At 44.8% G+C, this 22,842-nt stretch overlaps 1 protein-coding gene across 7 annotated transcripts in view; it reads left to right on the top strand.

Moving 5' to 3' along the window:
- The window catches only part of esrrb (estrogen-related receptor beta), a 72,369-nt gene that overhangs the window by 4,296 nt on the left and 45,231 nt on the right, over positions 1–22,842 (top strand). Inside the window, exons 1-4 of one of the 7 annotated variants that reach the window (XM_035395618.1) lie at positions 1,966–2,002; positions 6,915–7,013; positions 7,293–7,361; positions 20,596–21,005. In XM_035395618.1, coding sequence (XP_035251509.1) covers positions 20,609–21,005 — 397 coding nt within the window. In that variant the 5' untranslated portion in view covers positions 1,966–2,002; positions 6,915–7,013; positions 7,293–7,361; positions 20,596–20,608. Of the gene's footprint in view, positions 1–1,315; positions 1,821–1,965; positions 2,003–3,281; positions 7,014–7,292; positions 7,362–20,595; positions 21,006–22,842 lie in introns of those variants that run through there. The other 6 variants (XM_035395593.1, XM_035395600.1, XM_035395634.1 and 3 more) reach the window with 6 other exon arrangements.

The following is a 22,842-nucleotide window of genomic DNA, read 5'->3' as shown; positions in this document are numbered from 1 at the left end:
CTTTCTTTTGTTCTGTGAATAGTAGTTGGTCATACAGTCACTCTCCACTAGTTTTCATTTACAGTAGAAAAGATAGATTTGTTTCTTGGCATTTCAAAAACCACATAGGGATTTTTCTATGATGAGTGATGACATTATTTCAGTGGAAAATTGTGAAAATTAAAACTACACACTAAATGATACACAATAGTATTAAGTGTAATGATCAAACATAAACAGAAGCGCATATTTTGCGAATCAATTTTGTATTTAGCTTTTTAAAATGATCGTTTTTCCTCTTGCTGCATAGTTAATGTGTCCGTAGACCTGCATGCTGGATGAATTTTAGGGAGCTGTGAATCTGTGAATTATTGATATTCCGTGCTTAAAAAATACTTTGTTATAATTAGGGGCTGTCACACATCTTTAGTGTGTATTGGCATTTTCTTCTATGATGAGGAATGTGTGCAGAGAGAGAGAGAGGGGGAGAGAGAGAGAGAAAGAGAGAGAGATGTGTGTATATGTAGATGTTTGTCTGCCTTTGTATGAGTGTGTGTGGGTGTGCATATTTATTTGTGTGTATTTATGCATGTATTTGGTGTATGTTTGTGTGTTATCTATGTGATGTACATGCTAGCTTGTGTGTGTGTGTATGTGTGTGCATGTATGTGTGCATTTATGATGTACGTTTTCGCATGAGTATATTTATTTGTGCGTGGGTGTAGTGTGCATATTTGTATGTTGTGTTGTGTGTGTGATATACATGCTTGTGCATGTGTGTGTGGGTGCATGTGTGTTAGTTTTTGTGTGTGTGTGTGTTTGTGGTGTATGTTGTTTTTATGTGTGTGTGTATGTGTGTGTGAGTGGTATATGTTGCTTTCATGTGTGTGTGTGTGTGTGTGTGTGGTATATGTTGCTTTTATGTGTGTGTGGTGTATGTTGCTTTTGTGTGTGTGTGTGTGTTTGTGTATGTGTGGTGTGTGTTGCTTTTATGTGTGTGTGTGTGTGTGTGTGCATGTGTGTATGTATGTGTGCATGTGTGTATGTGCGTTTGTGTGTGTGTGCGTTTGTGTGTGTGTGTGTGTGTGTGTGTGCGCGCGCGTGTGTGCATTTGTGTGCGTGTGTGTGTGTGTGTGTGTGTGGTGGAGAGCAGCGGAGTGTGTGTGTGTGTGTGTGTGTGGTGGAGAGCAGCGGAGTGTGTGATGTCCTGGGTGAGCATTTGAATCCTGACTGGCTGCTCCCCCTTCTCCCAGCCCATTCTGCCGCTTTAAGTCCTGCCCCTCGGAGCCACAGCCAACAGCAGCTGTTCCATATTCATCAAGCCCTTGAGTCTTAAAGAGCCCAATCCTGACCATGGAGAGAGTCATTCCTCTCGCTCGCTCTAACACTGTCTCTCCATCTTAGCGCTCTTCTGCCACTGCCTCGGCTTCGCTCTCTCTTTCACCCCCCTTTACCTCTTCCCCCCTCTCTCTCCCTCTCTCTCCCTCTCTCTCTCTCTCTCTGTCTCACTCACTTCTACACACACACACACGCACACACGCAAAGGCACGCGCACACGTACACGCACACACACGTGCTCACACACACACACGCGCGCTCGCTCGTGCGCACACAGGCGCAGGCACACACGCAGACATACCTGTGCAGGCTGGGGGGTTGCCGTACAGAGCCGGAGGTGTTATTCTGCTACTGCCTCTGAAGCTCCTGTCACTTTGGGAGAAAAGCGGGTGTCACTCTTCTCCTCTGTCCTCTTCCGCCTCCTCTGACTCCTGGAATGCTAAAACTGGACTGATGGACATTTCCGAACTTTGCATCCCAGACCCTCTCAGCTATCATAACCAGTAGGTGCATCTCTTCTCTTTCTTTCCTTTTAACCTGCTTTCCAGAATGATTTTTACCGCTCTCTTTTTACTCTAACTCTCTCGTGCTCGCTCTTTCTTTTACCCGCTCCCTTTTTTTCTTCCTGCTTTTTTAAACTGTGGGCATTTTGTTTCCCCTGTAACGGAGTTGCCATGCGACACGGGTAACTTTTTTTTTTTTTTTTTGCCGCCATGGGAATGATGCTCTGCTCTCCATTTCTCTCTCTCTCTCTCTCTCTCTCCCTCTGTTTCTCTTTCTCTCTCTATTTTTTTGCCATGGGGGTCTGTGAAGTCGTACGGGACGTTTGTGCGCGGCACCAGCGGGGCGGGTGCGTTGTGGACTTTTGTCTGTGGTTCTGTCGCTAGCGAAGGGGGGGTGGGGTGGGGTGGGTTGACCAGAGAGGGGCCGACTGGCTGCAAATGCGTGGCACACTTTTCCTAAATTCATCCGGCGCGTGTGTGATCTCCAGAAAAGGCCGCGGCGGCTTTATCTCCACGTCTCCTTGATTAGAGCGGCCGTGTGCCTTTCCTAAAGGTTTAGAGACGGCGTGTCCTGGTGGGGCCGGGATGAGCGGTGGTGGCGGAGGGGTGGTTGGGGGCGGGGGGGTTTGGAGGGGGGTGGGGGAGGTGGGTCTGAAGGAACTTGCTCCCGGCTTGCTTTCTTTCTCTGCGAGTGTCCCACCTGCTCAATGGGACTGGGAATAAATTCAGGGAGATTAGGCAAAGTGAATGCAGGGGACAGGGAGGGGAGAGTTACACATTGCGATATTTGCGCTTGGGGAACGCGGGATAAAGCCACCGCTAGACGCTGGTGGCCGTGGGGTACGTTGGCCTGATTTAGGGGACTGGCCGATGGCACGCGCTCCGTGCACTCAGTCTGGGCTGTGGGGGGAGACCAGGTGATCACTGGCCGCGGGCCGGACAGCAAGCGTTCATATTTACTGTTTATGTTTTGGGAATTGAAGTGGATCTGCACAATGTCTCGCTGAAGAAGAGGCTTGCCTGCTTTCCAGAATATAGAATTTAAATTCTAGAAATGTAGAAAAGGAAAGGGAATTTCTATTGGTATATGCATAACATGTTTTCACTTTTTTTTGACATTTGCTTTTAATACATTGTGGAAGTGTGGTCTTTACTTGGTCTGTGTGAGTTACGAGTTGAAATATTCTGATAATAAATTATGATCATTTTCACTAAATTAAACTGTTGGTGGGGAAAAAAATTTGTTCCAGTTTTTAAATATATTTTTATTTATATTACATTTAAAGCAGTATTTTAAGTTTGAGCAAGTTCTTTGGTGTTTTGATTTTCCTTTTTCATTATTTTACAATGATAATATTACATTTAAATTTCAAACTGTTTTTATATTAATGTATTTAAATTAATATTAAATTTTCATATTAATGTATTATGTATTTGCAGCACGTGCATGTTGTGTTTACATGCATGTTTTTCATTATTTGAATTGAATTAGGTAAATGCATTTTTCATTGCTTTGGACACTGGTGAAAAGATGCTTCAGCAACTTATATGCTTGGAAGATAAACGGTTGCACTGTACACCAGATAAGATTATTCTTTGGAGCGAATCATAATTCTGTAAACTATTTAAAATTTATGGCACCTCAAACAGATGTTAAAAAATTACAGAAAAGAGAACTCATTCAGTGACAATAAAAAAAACCAAAAACAAAAAAAAAATAAACCAAACCACCAGTATGCTGATGTTAACCCTTGCTTGGCCAGAGGGAACCAATTCCATTTAACTCATTAACTCTTCAGATGAGCGTATTGTAATCTTCTTTGTGTTTAACACTGATCTGGATTACAGAGCTTCTGCACTGCTTCGCACTCTTCAGCAACACTGCTGTCCAAATGCTCGTCTTCATACGTCTCAGTCTCGCTCTTGCGAGCTCGTTGGCTACAAATAGATATAAAATACGCAATTTAACCCGTCGAGTGTGTTGCATTTTTTTCTTAAATGGCTGTGTGTTCATACAACTGCATTTGCGAGTTTGATCAATATTGTCTTAAAAAAAAAGAAAAAACCTCTTTTGCTTTTTCTTTTTTATAAAAATTGGCATTGAATTATTATTTTTTTTGTGTTAATCTATCGCTGCATTTGCCTACTTTCCAATTTAATTTGCATTTCAAATTTTATTGAATGCCTTTTACACATTGTATTCCTAAAAACCCACTGGACAGTGGCTGTTTGCCATTTTACGACTCAAGTTCCTTTTGCAGGCATAATGTATATGAACAACAATGCAATAATGCTCTTTACAAATAAGAAAAAAAATATTTAAAATTTGTAGTAGTAATAATTTGAACCCATAACACATTTATATTATTATTTAATTGCAGTACCTTCTCAAATGAGTTATATCAGCAACATATGTGTATTTACAGAAGTGAACAGCTAAGATGATCTAAAATGCTATTATTTTTCCTGTTATTTGCTGATGGATGATGGTACGCTACCATTTTGGAACTCGGGCGCCTTCTCATTAAATTAATCATTCAGTTAATTACTGGGGTTTAATTAGCTAACCCAAAAGTCTGCCAGCATTTTTTTCTTCAATCAGAAACTCAGTTTAACACAGAAGATTAAATCTGAAAACCAACGATAATGTATAAATTGTACAGATAATGACAGAAAAGGAATTCCTTTATATACACCAGTTATTTTAATGATGAGCTTGCTAGTCATTTAAATATGAAATCATCTTGAATTTAAGTATTAGGATGTTGCGATTTCGGTGTTTGATTTCAAATTTTAGGCAAAATTACAGTATTGTGTGTATGGTTCAAAAATATGTTCAAAAACCAGTGTTGTTATTTTGATACCAAATATAAATTATATATTGTAGAAAGAAATGTACACATCACGTATCAGTGGATCTAGGACAACTAGTGTACATTCACACATTTTACAGAAAGAAATGGAAAGGAACAAATGGGTAGAGAGAATGAAATTAATTGTAAATGTTGGGGGAAATATATGAAGAGAATGTGTAAATGTGTACGTGTGTAGACTTGTATGCACAGCATGGTCGCTTACCCTACAACCAATGCAATTTGTTTCACATGTTAAAAATGTAAATTTTTCAAATAATTTGTATCAGCATTCATTACTTTTCAAATGGATTAATTAAATGCATGAAATGTATATTTTTAAGTATTTAGCATGCTGAATTTGGGGAATGGCATACCGTAAGAGTGCATTCTGTACAAATTATTATTTTGCTTTGCTTTAGCAATGTCATTTTGGAAATGTGCGAGTATATTTTCAAATGATGTGCATTAATTGTTTAATACTGGTGGTTTGTAAACAGGATATTTCATTCACCATTTTGTGAAAATAGATATGATCCATTGAAAGTATGGAACCAGAAGTAGATACTAATGCCATATTTGCTGTCTCGTTTAAAGCCAGTTGAAGTGTTTTTCCAGGCACTTGCATGAAAAGAATAAATCACACTAGATTTGAGCTGTAATGGTTCATTTTCAAGGCTTTTAATCAATGGATGTGCAAGAAAGATTAAATTACGCATTTTATTTGATTATCAAAGAGTGTAGGGAACATTGATTATCAATAAATAAATCTGCCAAGAGACAGTATCTGTCTTTTGTTGTCTAGCTGTGTTTACTTTAAAATCTCAAATAAATATTGTTTAATTACAAAGGGCAGCATTCTGTTCAAATTATTATTTTTTATGCAGGTGAATATCTTGGTTTTTAAATGAAACCTGTCTAAACTCTAAAGCCTACTATTTGCCTTTAAATTAATGGAATTATTTCATTTGATCTTTTTGTTAAAGGCATTTTGAAAGTGAATTATAGAAATGTGTGATAAGTGAGTGTAAAAATACTGATTTAAAATGTACTATAAAAGTATGGAATATATCAGTTGTGTTTTTAATATTGGTGAGACCAGCAGTGGGTTTTTCCTGGCTAATGTGAGGTAATGCAGTGCTGTGATTGATGGGCAGCTCAATGTGTCGAGTTTGTCTCTTTTGCTGTGGAATACTAGTGTTTAGGCAGCATTTTCAGTTCTCTTGCCTGCAATGGAAAATGCTCTGTTGCTTGCCGTGATCCGAACAGGGGGTTAGCGGAAGCTGTGTTCTTTATTTAATTAACACGGCATTGGCGTGAATTCAGCACACTGCGTATAGATTGACCTGTGGGTTCACGACCCCCTAAACCTCGAATTAGAATGAAACACCGAGTGCATTTATTATAGAAAATTTCATTTTTTGGTTTACTAAATGGAATTAAATTAACTTCTTTTTAAAAATGCGGTGCAAGAGCGAATATGGTGAAGCATGCGATGTCATTGTAAAGCTATATGCTGTGTTTCTTTATACAAATTAATTTATAGAAATTGTGAATTTTTGTGCAAATGATAGAAAGCTTCTCTCAATGCCACTTTTTATCTAACCTTTTCCACTGCTTTGTTTTTTATGTCATGTCTTTTGGTGGAGTCTGTAACAAACCTGTCCAAATATTGGGACTTCATTCTGCCGGGTGATTATTTTGTATACTCCTGGGCTGCAGTGCTGTGGCTTCACTCTGAAATAAGTCACTGCTGAAGATTGTCAGTTTAAATGAATCTGTGCTGGCTGGCGTATTTGCCCTGCGCGAGAGTGAATTGAGTTGTGGCTGCTCTCTGTTTCAAACGTCCCTCCGTCTCCACTTCAGGTGCTTTTATTGCCACAGGACACTTAGGGTCTTTATCTGTGTCATATGCTCCTTTCCCCTTTCAATAATTAGAATGCGTTCATTTAGGACCGCACCTTTTAAACCTTTAGCTAATGTGGACTGGCAAAAACTCCACCGGAATTGTTCGATTACAGAGCAGGATTACAGTGAATGCCTCGCGTTTCGCTGATATCCCGCGACAAAATGCACATTTTGAACACTTTTCTTTTTCTCTTTTTTCCTTTTTTTTTTCTTCGTCCATTGCTCTTATAATAAGGTTGTCGAAAACCAGGGCCAGACAATTTCATTAGTGCATCTTAAGTTAAAAGCTCTTTGCTCTTTTGACCAAGTGTTTCTGTGTTATTGGGGTAATCAGATTTTTGCCGTCCCGCTGGAGATGGTATCGTGGGTGGAAGTAGTAACGAGTAACCAGCACGGCCTCGCACAGACACTATCCAGATGGGATCAGCTGATGGTAATTTGGTTTCGGAATACATTAGCGAAAGAGGCTATTGGACACGATCGGCACTCTCTCCCCCCTGTGAGCCCAGGACTCCCCTGCCCTGTGGTGTCCACTTCAGATGGCCCCGCTGACCATCGCTGTTTGACCAGTCCGGGCAAACAGACCGGGGCGGATCTGCCCATCTCCAGAATTTTAAGTGGTGGCACCGGGAAGCGGGGGCCCCTTAACAAAACCTAATGTTTAAAATTCAATTTGTCACCCCGATCTAAATGCATCTCCTTGTCCCAACAGGGGCTTGTTGTCCGATTCATTAGAGCGATTACGCAGTCCGCTGGCCACACTGGACTCCTCTCATTTCTGGTAAGCCCTACATATACGTATAATTTCTTTAACTGTAAAAAAAAAAAAAGAAAAGACGCACTGACGCTCTGGACCACCGGGAGGTAGAGACCGGTGCTATTTGGGAAGCTAATTGTACCCCTCCTCCCCCCACCCCTGTGGCTGTTCCCCCCCCTCCTCCATTTTTTTTCCTGTGCATTTTTAATCCCTGGCTGGCCAGCACCTGCTATTTGGGAGCTGCACCCCCTACCCACACGGCTCCTCCTGGCCCTCCCCAGACTGGGACAGGGGCATAGAGAGGCCCATCTCAATGTCTTTCCACACAACTGTAAAATGTACATATCCTCTTCCTCCTTTCGTTCCAATTTAACTCACCCATTAAATGTCCTTTTCCATTCCTTTTTGTGATATAGCACATATGCGTCTTTTGTTTGAGGTTGCTGTTCTGCTCTGTGTTTGATTTTCAATCTACATGTGTTAATGACACTATGAGATATACTGTCTATAATATGGTGCTGTGTGATCACATACAGGTTTTCACTAATGACATCAGTTATAAAACTATGAGATCCATGAAGAGGGATTTTAAATGGGTGGTTTTGTATGAAATTCACTTAAATTTGTTCCAGAATGCACTGCGCAAAGTGCAGTAGCATTTTACATTGGGATTTGACTGAAGAGAATAATTGTTCTCTGATTCAAGGATGCCATGTTTGCTGAAAGACTTCTACTCTCATATCAACATACAAAATTGATGTTCACAACAGAGGTATTGTCGCCAAAAGTTTTTAGTTTTAGGACAAATTATGGAAACAAAGATGATATAAATGCAAAAGGACAACGTCATAATCAATAAAGGCTGGAATGAAATGTATCCATTACAAGTTACCTGAGATCTTAATTGAGTGGTCCTGGTGTAATACACAATGTATAGAGTAATGTCTCCGATAATGGGTTTTACATATAGCATTTAATTGTGTATATTTGATGCAGCAAGCAGTTGATATGTTAGTAAATGAAATAGCTGTATATACAAATATACATTTTATGATGCTGTGAGAATTATTTTAAATAGTGTATATGTTTTATGAATTTATTTATGTTTTTATTGAGAAAGAGTAAAATAGTCCTTAGTTTATTTTTACTTATATTTATGAATAGAACCAGGGATTGTTTCTGAAACGTTAAATATTTGTCCATACTATTCTCCTTCAACACACAGTCAATTTGAGTGAGAAGTCAATTGTAAAGTTGTAGGTTATACTGGAACTAGGAACCAATATCAATTTGCTTTTGAGATCCAGGATAAACGTTTCGCATTTGCAAAAAACGTTTAGCAAATATTCGTTTCCAGTCATCCAAACCCTTTTCCTGGCCTGCCTTCTTTTTGAAGTTGCAGAACATATATTTAATTGAGAGTTATTCATGTAAATGTAAGTTGGTGTATAATCATCACACTGAGTAATTGGCATCAGTGTGCAACAGGGAATACTGAAATTGGCAATTATGATAGTAATACATTTAATTCCATTTTAAAAGAGATTTATTCATTTGTTTTGTTCAGATATTTTCCCTTTTGCCTTCTGCTAAAAGGTGTATTATTTCACAAATTTGGTTTGTAACCGCAGATGTTTCTCGGTAATCACATAAATAAGCATCTATGGTTAAATACAGTTCTCCTTAGTTTTGTAATTCAGTGCTGTTCTGTGCTGGGATTTGACTCAAAGTCGTAAGTTGGTCTAGACTGTATGTAACAGTCCAGATCTGTCTGTGAATTCTGAGAGAGGTGAATTGGCAGCTTTTCAGTATCCAGATTAGCTGGGCATGTTGCTCGTGAACACAGAGCTTCAGGCCTACGCTGGCCAGTCCAGGCAGTACTGTGGGGCTGCAGTGCCGCTTAATATGAGTGCCGTTGGCGTGCCCAAGTCACAGTGCCCACCTTGCCCGAGACCGCCGTAGCCCTTCTACCTTCCTCCAAACTTTGCCACGGTAACCTTGCCAACCCCTCCCTACGTAACAATGGGTTTAAAAATAGCCGGGTCCATTAGTCTTGGAGGATAGTGCTGCCCTATGTGATGTTTGCGCCCTTGCGACGGTGGTGCGGTATCACTGACACCGCACGTCAGCACTTCTCCCCGCTGCCCCAATGCAGAGAGCCCTTCTTGATTTACACACGCAGTCACACTTTCGCCATTTTCGCCCAGGCTGGGTGGAGCCTTGGGGACGCTGCCAAATCAAAACTCAAGATGGCCCCGTAAATTGAGGGTGTGGAAGGACGAAATGTTGCTTCCTTTGTGATTTCGCCTTTAAATTGGCGATTCATATTTGCGATTCTCGGTTAAAATAATTGTGTCCGTAACGATCTTCTTAAATATAAACTCTTATAGGCATGGCTGGATTTTTGTGGGTATTCCAGAAATGATATTTTGTAGTAAGTGATTAAAAAATTTTTACTATAAGGATATATCTTCAGTAGAACCAGTATGGTGTGAAATTACTCTTATTGAAAGTGAGGAGGGAAATGGTTTTGTAGTCTTTCGCATTTGTGAATCAGCAAATGCAGAGTACAGGCAAAATAACCCAGAGGCGTTGGTCCTCTCCTTCATCGCACCCATTTATTTAAACAAAAATTCTGGGGGAAACCTGTTTTTGTTTTCAAAATATGCCGAGGAAATGGTTTACGCGGGGAACTTTAGATTTCACTGATGGATGTCGGAAACAGGTGGTGCCCCACGCTAGGAAAAAAAGAAGGTTTTTAGCCCCTCGGTGCAGCGATGTAATCTGATGTTTATTAATGATGGCTGCTGCGCTGTGACAGCCACTCCAGGGGAGTATTTTGTGACAGTAATAGATTAGTTATAACTGAATCATAATCCATTTATGGCAACTCCCCTCCTACTCTTCAGATAAGGATTATTTGGAATCAGTGACACCCGGATATAAAGAATGTGTTTTTGTCCACTCAAGAGCCCCTGCTGTAATAGAACCATATAATGTTAGTGTAATTTTATTTTTTTCTTTCGGTTCGGTGTTGATATCAGATGCTTTGAGCGTTGCCGTTATTTATTACGCCGTAGCTATTATTTCAGGGCTTTTAAAATCGTTCTTCGGCGCTGTCTGCGTTTCCCCGCATCACTCTCGGTCCGTGTTTGCATCCGCCTTGTGGTCACTCCCTCCAACACAATGGCAAATATTCGAGCCGCCTTTTTTTTTCATTCTTCCGTGTACCCCGCAATTAAACGTAATAGAGAGAGGGAAAATGCAAAGTCTGCTAATTTGCACGTTCAAAAAACAGGTGACGTGTGCTGGGCGGGCACGCAGGCGTTTATCAGTGAATGTTATTGGTATTGAGCGCCCAGTCGTTTGAAGGTTATGTTTCTGAGCAGTAATTGAAATGCAAAATAACATTAGGATCGATGGTTAGCTCTGTTTATTTATGAAATCAATATCGAAACTGTCCGTCACAATAGTAGCCCTGATTCCTACTGACAGCTTAACCAAGTACGCCGTGTGTTCGACTCAACCAGCTGACCCTCAGAAGCCATCCTCCGCTTCTAAATTAAAAATTGTTTGTTTGTAACCACCCCCCTAACCATCCCACCCATCCCCCCCACCCCCCCTTCCCACTCCCCCAAATCTTTTTTTCATGCTGGATGATGGCGTGGCTGACATTGTTGGCGGTTTGATTATGAAGGAGGATACTGGAGGGGGGGAAGAGGGTGGGGGCACGGGTGTAGAAGTCGGTTAAGTGCGCGAGGGTGACATTGGGTTGGCGCGCGCCGGATGGCGCGTGGGCGACGCCGGTGGAAACCCTGGGAGCGCGCTAGGACCCGAAAGTGCTTCGGTTGCAGGAATAAAGCAATACAAATGTATTCAACCTGTAGTAAAAGGTATTTAGTAATTTACTGACCCATGCCAGACCCCTAACTGTTGTGCGTGGGAGTCTGCTGACTGCAGGGTTTTTTTTTTTTTTTTTAAACTTTATTAATACTCTCCTTGGGAAAGTGTGGCACAAACACTCACTCCCTGTCTGTGGCATGGGACTAGTTCTGACTGATTGCTCTGCCTCTCCCTCTCATGCGCACAAGTTACTTTTATGGGCCCAGAGTGATCATAACGCTGGAGTACATTTATGTATTCATTTATTTGTTTCCTTAATCTTTCCCCCAGGTTCTGTAAACAAGTAAACTTGTTGACGTCTTTTGATTTGTCAATCGAAAACCACTTTCCTGCCTGACGCTGTCAGTGAAAAGTTTCAAACTTGTCCCTAGAAATTTGAGCATTTTAACTTAGAAATCTTTCTTCTTTTGTTTGTACGTAAGTCTTTATTTTACCTCAATAGTTTTTTGTTGTGATGCACTGTAGCCATGATTTCAGCTGTCCCTCTTCCTCTGCCCAGGCTGTCCATTGTTTTGTTGTTTTTTTCCCCCTTTTGTCTTTTGAGAAGGTTATCATGTCCATTAAAGTTCTGGTGTATTAATTCGGTGTCAGGGTGCTATCTTTAACACGTAAATCAAAGGCCATTGCACTCGCCATTTTTACTTTCTCTCTCCCTCTCTCTCTTTCTGCAACTGACCTCTGAATGGCAAGTGGCTTGTTCTCAGTAAACCGAATTGTATTCTAATGAAAATATTTATTCATTGCTCTGTAGGAAAAAAAAAAAGAGGTTTTTGCCTGCATATCAGGAACGTCATGTCAGGAACACGGAAAATCAGGCAGATGTACGGGCGAACGCTTCAACCAGGAGAGCATTTCACCAGAACTCCTGCAAACGTCCGCTGGGGAGAATCAGTGTTGCGTAGAGCATGTGGTAAAATGTCATGTTTTGACTCCCCAGGTGTACATTCTCTGACTAAAATCTGCATTTTAGAGGAGAAATGTCAATGTTCGAGGAAAAAAAAAAGAAAAAGAATTTAAGCAAGAGAAGCAAAAGCAGCTGCTAAAATATGCCGCGGTTCGAAGCGCGTCCACGCGTGCGCTTGTAAGCGCGAGCGTCTTTGTTGGTTCGTCCGCGCGTCACGATGTGTGTTTGTATTTATGCGCGGGGAACGCGCGGGGTTGACTGTGGGATTTTTAATCCCAGAGGGTGCTGAGCTTCAGCACTGGGGTTTTGGTAATTAAGTAAATTGCGTGGAGTTTTTCCTCCGAAATGACATCAGTGAGGTGGAGCTGTGTCCCCGTGTCTGAGGCAGTGGGTGGCGAGATGTATGTGAGGATTGCCCCCCTGAAGGAGAGCATTAATTCAGACAATTTCCCCGCAGTTTAATTATTCCTGAATAGCGTGGTGCTGGGCCACCATATAAATCACTCTGGCCCACCAGAGTTTTTATTACAGCACTATTTATGGGGAAGAAAAGGAGGGAGAGGGAGGGGACAGGGGGGTCCAGGCGGGAGGGCTAAGCAGGGGGACCGTTTTGGAGCAGGCGAGAGGGGGGGGGGGACCAGGTACCTTCCGGTCAGCGTCAATTACTCAGGACCCTATACACCAATTAAAGTGCAGGTTCCCACCGGGGTCCTTACTTAAAGCAGGCCGAGCCCCCCATTCCATTAAGAGCGGGACAAATAAAGAAATTCTTAATTCTTATTTCTTTTGCTGTGGAAAAACACCGCCTCTTACCTTAATGCCTTTTTGACACGTTCCCAGCATTGAAAATTACAGGTAAGTGTCAATTTGCTGTCATAGCTTTTGTGTTGACTTTTTATTTGCTCGAATGTTATCATGGAGGCATTGGAGGATGATATGTAGTGTGTAATGCCCCTTAAAAGCGGCAGTGTAATGGGTCCGAGGGCCAGATGTATTGGAGATGGGGTCTGATGTTTCCGGTAGAGCAGGCATAGTTGTGTGCATGAGGCAATCAGCGCCTGTCGACAGCGGTGATGTGTCAGGCTTACCGGGAAATGGATGCCCACTTCCAAACAGATTGTAACTCAAAAGAGATATAACTGAACCGTCCCACATATGGCAACATTAAAAAATGAGCCTTATCTGAAAATGCTTTTTTTTGTCAATTACAATAATAATAATTTTTCTTCTTGTATTTATTGATATATTACATTTGTAAACAATTCGAATAATTGATTTTTTTTGACAAATCCTTCGACCGTAGTATTTACGTACAGGCATTGATATTTTTTTTCAATGAAAAAATGCTGTTTTTCACTTGTGAATTATTTATTCACAATTTACACATGGGCAATTTTACTGTGAAGCCCTGAGATTCAGAAAACATTTCTTCCATAATTTTTATTTTACCTTCAACTATTTTTCCTTTCGTAATGTATATATATATATATCATAGGGCCAGTTGAGTCTTGAAAGATGGATCAATACAGATTCATTTAAATTTGAAATGCTGTGCTGTGTGTAGGAGCGAGCGTGCGTTCATTCATTTGATTGCAGTTTAATTGTTTCGGACACCTGATATACTTTTTCATTTTTGCCGCTAATTTTGCCTCCTGTAAATTTTTTGTGCGCGGCAGCCCCCTCGGCCGGGCTTTTCCGCTGATGAAGAGTATAATTTATGAGTCGGCCGGGATGGGCTCTCTTTGTTTAAAGCAGGTAGAGTTTCCCCTAAACAAGGACAGCCTATCAGAGGAAGATTAATGAACTAATTTCATGCATGGCTCCTTGCCTCTGTCCCCCTCTTCTCTCAGTCAGAGTGTGTCTAAACCTGTGATTTACACTGCGCTTCATACAATGGGCTTAACCCTTTACAATAACATTTCTCCCCGCGGATAAATACAATGCCGAGCGCGCGGCCGGTGCCTTTAACCCTTCAAGCACGCCTCTCCTCCGACCGCTCTCTCTTCCCAGCAACCTTTGCTTCGCGGCCGTTCCACGCACAGCGCCAGCGCCTCTGTGCCCGTTTCTCCAGCGTACGCCGGTGCGTTCCTGCTCCTGGCCGCAGATTAATGTTTCACAGTATTGAAAGGCCTCCGTGCCCTCTGGAGCTATGCGGAATGCCAGAAAGAGCAGGGAGGGAGGCGGAGGTTTAAGCCGAGGTGGGGGGCGGGGGGGGGGAACGTGTGTCGCAACAACGCGGCGTTCTCGGAAAAGGCGCCTCTTTCCGAGTTTCCGCACGTGACGTTCCAACATATTTTCCGTCAGGCGCCTAGGCAAGACGGCAGCGGGAACGCGAGGACCCGAGCTCCTGGGTGGCACGGTGTCAGTGCCCGCGCCTGTCACGGGATCGGGCAGACTCTGCGGCTGCAAAGCCAGGTCTCCGTGGTGGAAAAGCTTGATGACCTTCACGTCTGCCGGAGGCGTTCATCGGCTCAATTTGTATCATTTTCTGCATGGGAGAACAATCACTCCGCAAAGCGTGAGGTCTGAGGCCGCGCGGTCTTCCGAGGAGTCCCGTGTTTAGACGGAGGGGAGACGCCGCCGTTCCTAAAAAACACACAGCGGTCGCGGTCGCGGTCCTGGTTTCGGGCAATGTCTGAATTTAAGAATATATGCCTGGCAGATCGCGGAAGTCGTATGGCTCCCAAAATAGACACGCCATCGGAAATTGTTTCCATTAAATGTAACACAAGGAAACCTCCCATGTGTTACCGCACGCTGAGCGAGGAATGAACTACTTTTTGCATATGATGTGCCGCACAATTCAAGTGGGAGTGCTACTCCGGCTTGGCAGACTGACGTGTTAACCGTTTCACTGCTGGAGCGCTCTGTCGTTTAGGAAGCAAAAAAAAAAAAAAAAAAACGGATCAGCACACCAATCTGAGCGTTTTCTTTAATAGTATTATATGGACCCAACCCAAACTAATGTAAGCTTTTTAGGGGGTCTCTGCAACACAGTGGCTGCAGGATGCCTAGACCGTGAGAGGCCAGTTTTTTTCTCTACTTTAAACAGGAAGGAAAGAGGCGATCGATAGATGCGATCTGCGTCTCGGGCAGCACTATCTCACCGGCTGTTGGAACGCGAGGCTCATGTTGTAGCAGTGAATGATCTCATGGCTTTATAAAGACGCGCAGTGACGTCGCTGGAGAGCAGCTAAATTTAATCCTTTGCTGGAGACTGAAGAACTTAATTGCCCAGGCCCGGTGCAGCCAGGTCCCCCCTGTGGTAACCCTGCACCATCTCCAGGCGAACCGGCATATTGATCCGGGGCCAAGCTCTCCCCATGAGCTTGCATAAACAGTGCACTCTTTCTCTCTCTTTCTCTCTCTCTCTCCCCTCTCCCCCTCTCTCTCTCTCCTGCTCTGTCTCCTGCTCTCTGTCTCCCAGTCTCTCTCCCTCCCTCCCCCTCTCTTTCCGTGTATCCATCTCTCTTTTACCTCTCTTTTGTTTGCTGCTGTAAATCTTTTCATCATAAATCCTTGTCAGCGCCACATGAATGGAGTGCTCTGTGACAGAGAGGTTTGCACTGTCCCCCTTGCTTCTCTGTATTTAGTGGCGTACTAACAAATGGGGGAGAGCAGAATTAGGGGCGTCCTCCCGGCGCAAGATTAAAAGGGGTCCTGATGGAGTGCAGGGAGGGGGGTTAGGGTGGGGTAGGGGTGCAGGGAGCCTCTTCTCTCTGTAGTGTTCCCCTCCCTTACATCATTAAACTGGGACACTCTCCCCTCTGCCCTTACCCCCACTCTCTCTCTCTCTCTCTCTCTCTCACACACACAAACACACACACACACACACACACACGCACACACACACACGCACACACACACACACACATGCACTTCACCGCTGCCAAAGGGCCGGGGGCTAGGAAATTCCCCAGGTGGTTATTAACCCAGAGCAGTAAAGGAGGGGTGGAGGCATCCCCCACATTTTCACTTGCCCCACGGCGTCCCGGCCGGGAGGCAGCTCCCCTTTCCCCAGAGTGCCGGCTCTGTTTGAGCGGCCCTCCAGACGTGCGCCGGCTCGGCACGTAGCCGGACGCCCTGCGCCTGGGCCAGAACCCGTACCGGGGGACACTGCGCTCACTCAGCCTGCGCTCAGCCTGCGCTCGCCTGCGTGTTAATTTTTGGGGATGAGGCGTAGTTCCAAATGAGGCACCTTCCGTCTCCCTCAATTAGCCCCGGTTGACACGGTTGGAGGAGGTGGGGCCCGGCCGGTTCCAGTGGCCGGCGTTCGGGCCGCCCCAGAGAGAGCCCGCGCTCGGGGGCACGTGGGCCGCGGTGGCTGAAGGGAAGAGGAAGCCTGTCACCAGTTAATTGAGTTCCTCGTCTGCTGACTCCGAGGCCAGTGGCTTATCAGAGACATCGCCTGGGGAGCCCAGACCAGTCCCCCCCTCGTCCCCCACCCCCCCGCCACAGGATCTGATAGCGGCCCCTGCCTGTGGACATCCACCGCAGAGAGTCCACTCGGTACCAGCCGCCACCGTCGCTACTCAGTTTTCCCGGATGCGTCCAGCAGCTGCGGAGCTGGAGATCCCACAGTCTGGGCTTATTGTGGGACCCCTTTCCTAATGTGCGGAAGGGGCCAGCGCTGTCCAAACGCGCTGTTCGCCCATTTGTTAAATCTTTTTTATTTTTTTATTTTTTTAAACGTGAAGTAAAGCCACCAAGGTAGACGGAGCGGTCCCTGCGGACGCTGCTATTTTGAGAAGCGCGGCCCCTCCGATGGCGGATTCGCCGGGCTCATTGAGGAAACTGCCTATTATCGCCCACCAATAGGGTGGGAGAGTCTGAAGAAAAGTTACAAATTGGACCAATTAGGCTCCCCGGCTTCTTCCTCCCCCTGCTAGTGTCAGCCTGTGTTCGGAGCGATGTTGCTGGGCGAGGGGAAGCGCTCAGACACAGAATCACACGGTACCCAATCCCCTCTCTGAGGAAGCGGGGGAGCGGGGGCTAGGAGATCATTAGGGCAGCTAATCTCGGTCACAGCAGCAGGAGCGGAATAATATTAGAGAGGAAGATGTGGTTTGGAGGGCCAGGTGGAATCAGATTAAAACTAAACTGTGCATTATGCTTTGTGGGCACATAACCCACCACTCAGCATGAATCTTGATCGGTACTGAGGGAACAAAAGGAAGGAGGGGAAAAAAAGAGAGAGATATGTCTTTGGCGCGTGGTCTGAGGCAGCCAAGCAGCAGAATCTAAAGGACACTTACCAGGGAGGAAAGGCAGCACTGTGGATCTTATGGGGTTGCTTTTTTTTTTTGGTTCAGCAAACAAAGTTTTTGTAGTGTCCTGGAAGAATACACACAGGTGTCTGCACACAAATAGCAAGAAAGAACTCCCAGTCTTGTTTTTTTTATTATAAGTGTTACTTTATTATACTATACGTTACAGGTAGAGTACGTGGTTATGTGTAACTGTCTTAAAATATACATTGGAAGCAGTAGCATAGTAGACATAACCTGGAATTACATCAATGTATACTATAAAGCTGAATTGTTCATTGAACAAAACTGTTTATAATAAAACATGAAAAGGGTTCTGCTGTGAAAATGTATAGTCGCGCAGGAACTCAGGAAGCTGGAAGGGAAATGGTTAAGACACTAAGAGAGAGGCTTATTCCTGGCTTTGGGGTACAATTATGCTAAGTGTCACACTGGCTGTGACCTTTGGGCTGAGGTTAAGCTTCCTGTGAATTTGTGAAATAAAAAATAAATGGGGCCACCCTCTAATGTGCTGCCGTTTCCCAAATAGCATTTAATAAACCAAGTGCACATACTCCCTCACTTTCACAGGAGGGAATCATTAGCATTAGATAGAACAGTTTAATATTTTCAGGTTTATTTCTTTGATTTTGCACAGTGCCTATTTGTAGCTCATGCATTGTGTGAAATCGCCCAAGATGTGCTAAATAAGGAAATAGTCATTTCAATTCTCAAGACAAATTATAAATATCATGTTACTTTTTTCTTTTGCTATTTAGATTTTTGCATCATTTATTTATTTAACTTTCAGAATAGGTATTTTTTTAGTATATTTGGAGATACAACAGAAAAAAATGTAAATGGCAGGTCATTTTCAGATCAAATTTTAGTATTAGTTCTTTGTATGTTTTTTTTTGTGTGTTTGTGTTTAAGCTGACGGGTTTTATGTTAGCGAAAGTTATTAGGCGCTGAATTTAACAGTCCCCGGGCTGAAAGTGCACCTCCTTTTAAAGGCCTGAATATAACACCGGCTATGTGTTTGAGTATGCGCTCCACCGGCAAAATAAAAATAAAGAAAAAATATGGAGTATTCAGCCATACGGCTTATTCCACAAGGTCAGCGGTTTTAACAGGGGGCATTTTTTTATTATTTATTTTAGCAGTTAACCTTTTTGCGGATTTCCAGAGGTGGTGGGCACTCGGAGCTCCTATGAATATACATGACGGGCGAGAGGGGGACCCGGGAATGAGATTTAATGTGACACGGTGACCCCGGCGCCGATGCTAAAGGAAGCAGGGGTGAGAAAATAAGGTTGGCCCGGTGACCTGCCGGCCTGAACCCTGCCGTCACCCACACTCACAATTAAATCAGAGCCAGAGCGGCAAGCCGGCGGGCCGGCGGGGAATAGGACGGAGACCCCTCTTCCTGCCGCGGCGCTCCCGAGCCGGAGACAGACCCGCGCCGGTTTATCCGCGCGGCGAGGTTCGGGAGAACGAGGGGGGGGAAGCGGTCTCGCTCGCCCTTCTGCCAGGGGTCCGGAGGAAAGCTGACGCACGGCGAGTGCTTTTTTCACGTCGCGGTTTGCTGATGGATGCAAACCAGGAAGAGCGCAGTGCCTGCGCTGTCTATCTGTCACTCACCGCACCCCTAGTTTCTGAATTTGCATAGAGCGGGAGAGGCTCAATTTCATTAATGTGGGCAAACACCTCCCGACCTCTCACCCTGTGTCAGTGACTCCCCGTGCTGAGGTGTTCTGACCTTGACTCCACCCCCGCGGGTCACCCTGTAAATGTGACATTAGGAATACAAACGTGTTATCCATCACCCGAGTGTCCTGTGCTTACCGACCAAAAAATAAGCGCGTAGTGAGATATAGAATTTTAAATTCTTGTTCTCGCCCCTTGTTATGCAGCGAAGAGAAGCAGTCAGAAAAACATGAATGAAGATAAAAGGGAGGACCTTGAAAAAAGCTGCTCTTCAGTGACACAAGTGAGGGGGAAAATTCCCCTGGCCGAAAGTTACTTAGAAGAACATGGCAGTCACTCAATACCATGACCAGAAGCTGCACTTTATTTCACTCTCAGCGTAGCATTAGGACAGATGCACTCCACACACTGTTATTAACCAGGCGGCAAAAAGTCAATATTCTTCCATCACGTCCCCCGGCCCCCCCTCCCCTCCCCTTCGCCGCAGCGGCGGCGGCAGTCGGAGAGGCCGCGCCGAATGCATATTCCGTTTTCTGAAGCGCGGACGTGGGCCGCGGGAGCCTCTCTCTGGCGCGCGCCGCGGCCGCCCCAAAGTGTTATTAACGAGGGGAACGGGCGCCGTGTTTGCCGCCCCGCCGTCCCCCCCGCAGCCGGTGAAGGGCCTCGCTAATGAGGCGCTCTCAGCCCGCCCACTCTCCCCCGCTCGCCTGCTCGCTCGCCCGCGCAGACGCCGGGCGCCAGGCACGGGGGCGAAGAGAGAGAGCGAGGCGGCGTTTCGGTGAACGCGTCGCTGGGAAAACCTGTGTCAGACGCACCTGAAGCGAGTTCACAGTCAGAGAGTCTGCGGAATTAGCGGCACGTAGCCGTTTGGCTACTTGACATGAAAGATGTCGAATAAAATGCTTTAACGAATTCAAACAATAGCAGAGAAATTTCTTGACCAATTGCCTTACCGTAGTTTAAGTAATGAGGCAAATTTCCAACACATTAATTCCAAGAATCGGGTTTAATAAATTGGGCTACATAATTTAATTCTGAAATATAAAACATATGTAAAATATGTAAAATACATGTAACATATGTAAAATTGAAAGGTGGTGAAATTGAAAGCTGTTGAAATTATCAGAAGGATGAGCACTCCTGTGTTTCTCTGGCTTCAGAATGTTTCAGAGTGCTACAAAATTACAGACCATTCAACGGAAGCAGGTCAGTGGTAGTCATGACCAGACCTCAGGATGACTCATGGGTATAGTCAAGCCCAGGTGATGCAGGTTATTATGCTTCGGCTGGCCGCCTGAGTGTATTCCGTGATTGGCAGGCGGGTCACGGCTAGGCAGTGGATCCATCCAACGGTTGCCAATTGGTGATTGGCAGTTGAGCGAATGCTTTAACTCAGTGTCCAGTTTCACAGTGCGTAGTGTCACCGGCTTCTCTTTGACGCTTGTCCCACCCTCTCCTCTCCCCTCCCCCCCTCTGTCCCCCTCCTCTCCCTGCCCAGGCTGCTGAATAGAATGGCCGCTGATGACCGGCACCTGCCCTCCAGCTGCGGGAGCTACATCAAGACGGAGCCGTCCAGCCCTTCCTCGGTCATCGACACGGTCAGCCACCACAGCCCCAGCGGCAACTCGGACGCCAGCGGCGGCTATGTCAGCACCATGAACAGCCACTCCAACGGCCTGGACTCGCCGCCCATGTTCACGCCGGGCGGGATGGGGGGCGGGGCCTGTCGCAAGCGCTACGACGACTGCTCCAGCACCATCATGGAGGACTCTCCCATTAAGTGCGAATACATGTTGAACTCCATCCCCAAGAGGCTGTGTCTGGTCTGTGGAGATATTGCGTCGGGGTATCACTATGGCGTTGCCTCCTGCGAGGCGTGCAAAGCCTTTTTTAAAAGGACGATACAAGGTACTTCCCTCCCTCCCCCCGCATAAGCACATCCCCTCCCCCCATCTGTCAAAGGAAACTTTACTCTCTAGTGGTTTTTTCTTTAATAGTAGTTTTTTTTTACATTTTTTTTAAAGCTACAGGCATAGATTAGTTTTAAAAGCAATAGAACCAATAGGATCGACTATTACTGTACCTCATAATCACATTTGGGCAAATACGTATGGGCAAAATAAAGCACCACATATAATATCTTCCTGGGTGCATGCTGAGAATGGAAAGTGGGAGCAGCCCTCAAACGTGCTTACCGCTGACCCTTCAGCTTTCCAGGAAAGCAGCTCATTGGCACTCCTTCTGCTGGTGATGACATCATCAACTGGCCCCTGTGCAGATTGAGGTTGAAATAGTCTATCCTGGTGTTGTGGGAATTGAACGTGTGTAGTGGGTTGTGTGTTTTGCGATTTTTGTTGCAGGGTTGCATGTAGTGGCATGTTTATGTCCCTGATTAATCTAAAGAGAAATATTATTGCGCAGGGACGATCACCGCAAGTCAGATACATTTCTGTTTGCAAGACTTGACTACTTTGACAAGCTAAAACCAAAAATCAACCAAAAAATCAGCGATCAACTGTACATTTCAGAGTATGTCTTATGATGCTTTCAATTGTCCCATTAGAGAATGAAAAACAAAAGAAAAAAATATATAGTTTTTAAGCAAATTATTTTAAGCAATACATTTCATACACTAATGCTGTTCAAAATTTTCCCGAAGATTAAGTTTAGATTTTTCTGGTTTTCCAGGGAAAAGGCCTTACTTTAAATATATCTACACACAGTAAAGTGCTCCTAAACACACTGCCTAGCGCTGATGTTTCATATTTGAAACAGTTAAAAAGCATACAAAATGTGATTTAACCCTGTCGTGCAGTGCTTTGGGGCAGAGCCCGAGCTGCAGGTGTTGATTTTGGACCCCCCCCCACCCCCCCCAGCCTCACCAGCTTTAAACAGGCTGTGTACCATTCGCAGGCAAACAAAGGCATTAGCCCAAATCCCGCTGTTTACCCTCGGCGCCTACTGCCACCAACAACCCCACGTATTGACAAAAGATGAACACTTTCCCTCAAGTCATATATTTATGGCGAGGCTTTTGTTCCCCGTGCTGCGGCGTGGGGGGGGGAGGGGGGGGAGGGCGCAGGGTATCACAGCAAAATAATGGGGGGGAACCGAAAAGAAAGAGATGTCTTAAGTGGAGCGAGCGGCCGAACAATTAAGAGAGGGAGGCATATGAAAGGAAAATTGAAGGAGTTCTCTTTTTTTCCTCACTTTGCATTGTCAATTTCCAATCCCTCTCTTTTTTCCTTCTTGGAGGGCTGCCTGTAATGGAGCTAATCTAGCGTCGTTTGTCCGAGCCACAGGAGTTTTGTCAATAACAATCAGCGTTTGGAAAGTGTAATTAAGGCCGAGGCTTTTCATTAGAAAGAAGGGAGGGGGCCGTCTCCAGGGAGAGGGATGCCAATTAGAAACTCAGGCACGCGTCGCCGGGTAATTTCAGGGAAGGGAGGAAAAAAAACCAGAGGACTTCTTTAGATTGGAGAGGGACCCGGCTGGTCTTTCAAAGGAGAACACTTAATGGAATAATAATCAGAACTGGGTCCCAGCCGGAAGAGGGAGGAGAACGCAGAGAGTTTTTTGGGATGTGAGCGCCAGTGTAAAGGGGTGGGGTGGGGGGTGGGGGAGGGGGGGAAGAGAGAGATGGAAGCCATGAGTAAATAGCCAGGAAAACAGCCCTTGAAGAAGAGGGAAGACAAGACCTGATTAATAAAGTAAATAATGAGACTGACAAGGGTTGTAAATGCAA

Source organism: Anguilla anguilla, chromosome 1 (genome assembly GCF_013347855.1).
Source record: "Anguilla anguilla isolate fAngAng1 chromosome 1, fAngAng1.pri, whole genome shotgun sequence".
In the NCBI taxonomy this organism is placed as follows: Eukaryota; Metazoa; Chordata; class Actinopteri; order Anguilliformes; family Anguillidae; genus Anguilla; species Anguilla anguilla.
Note: the sequence above shows the minus strand (reverse complement) of the source record. Positions and strands in the feature narration are given on the sequence as shown.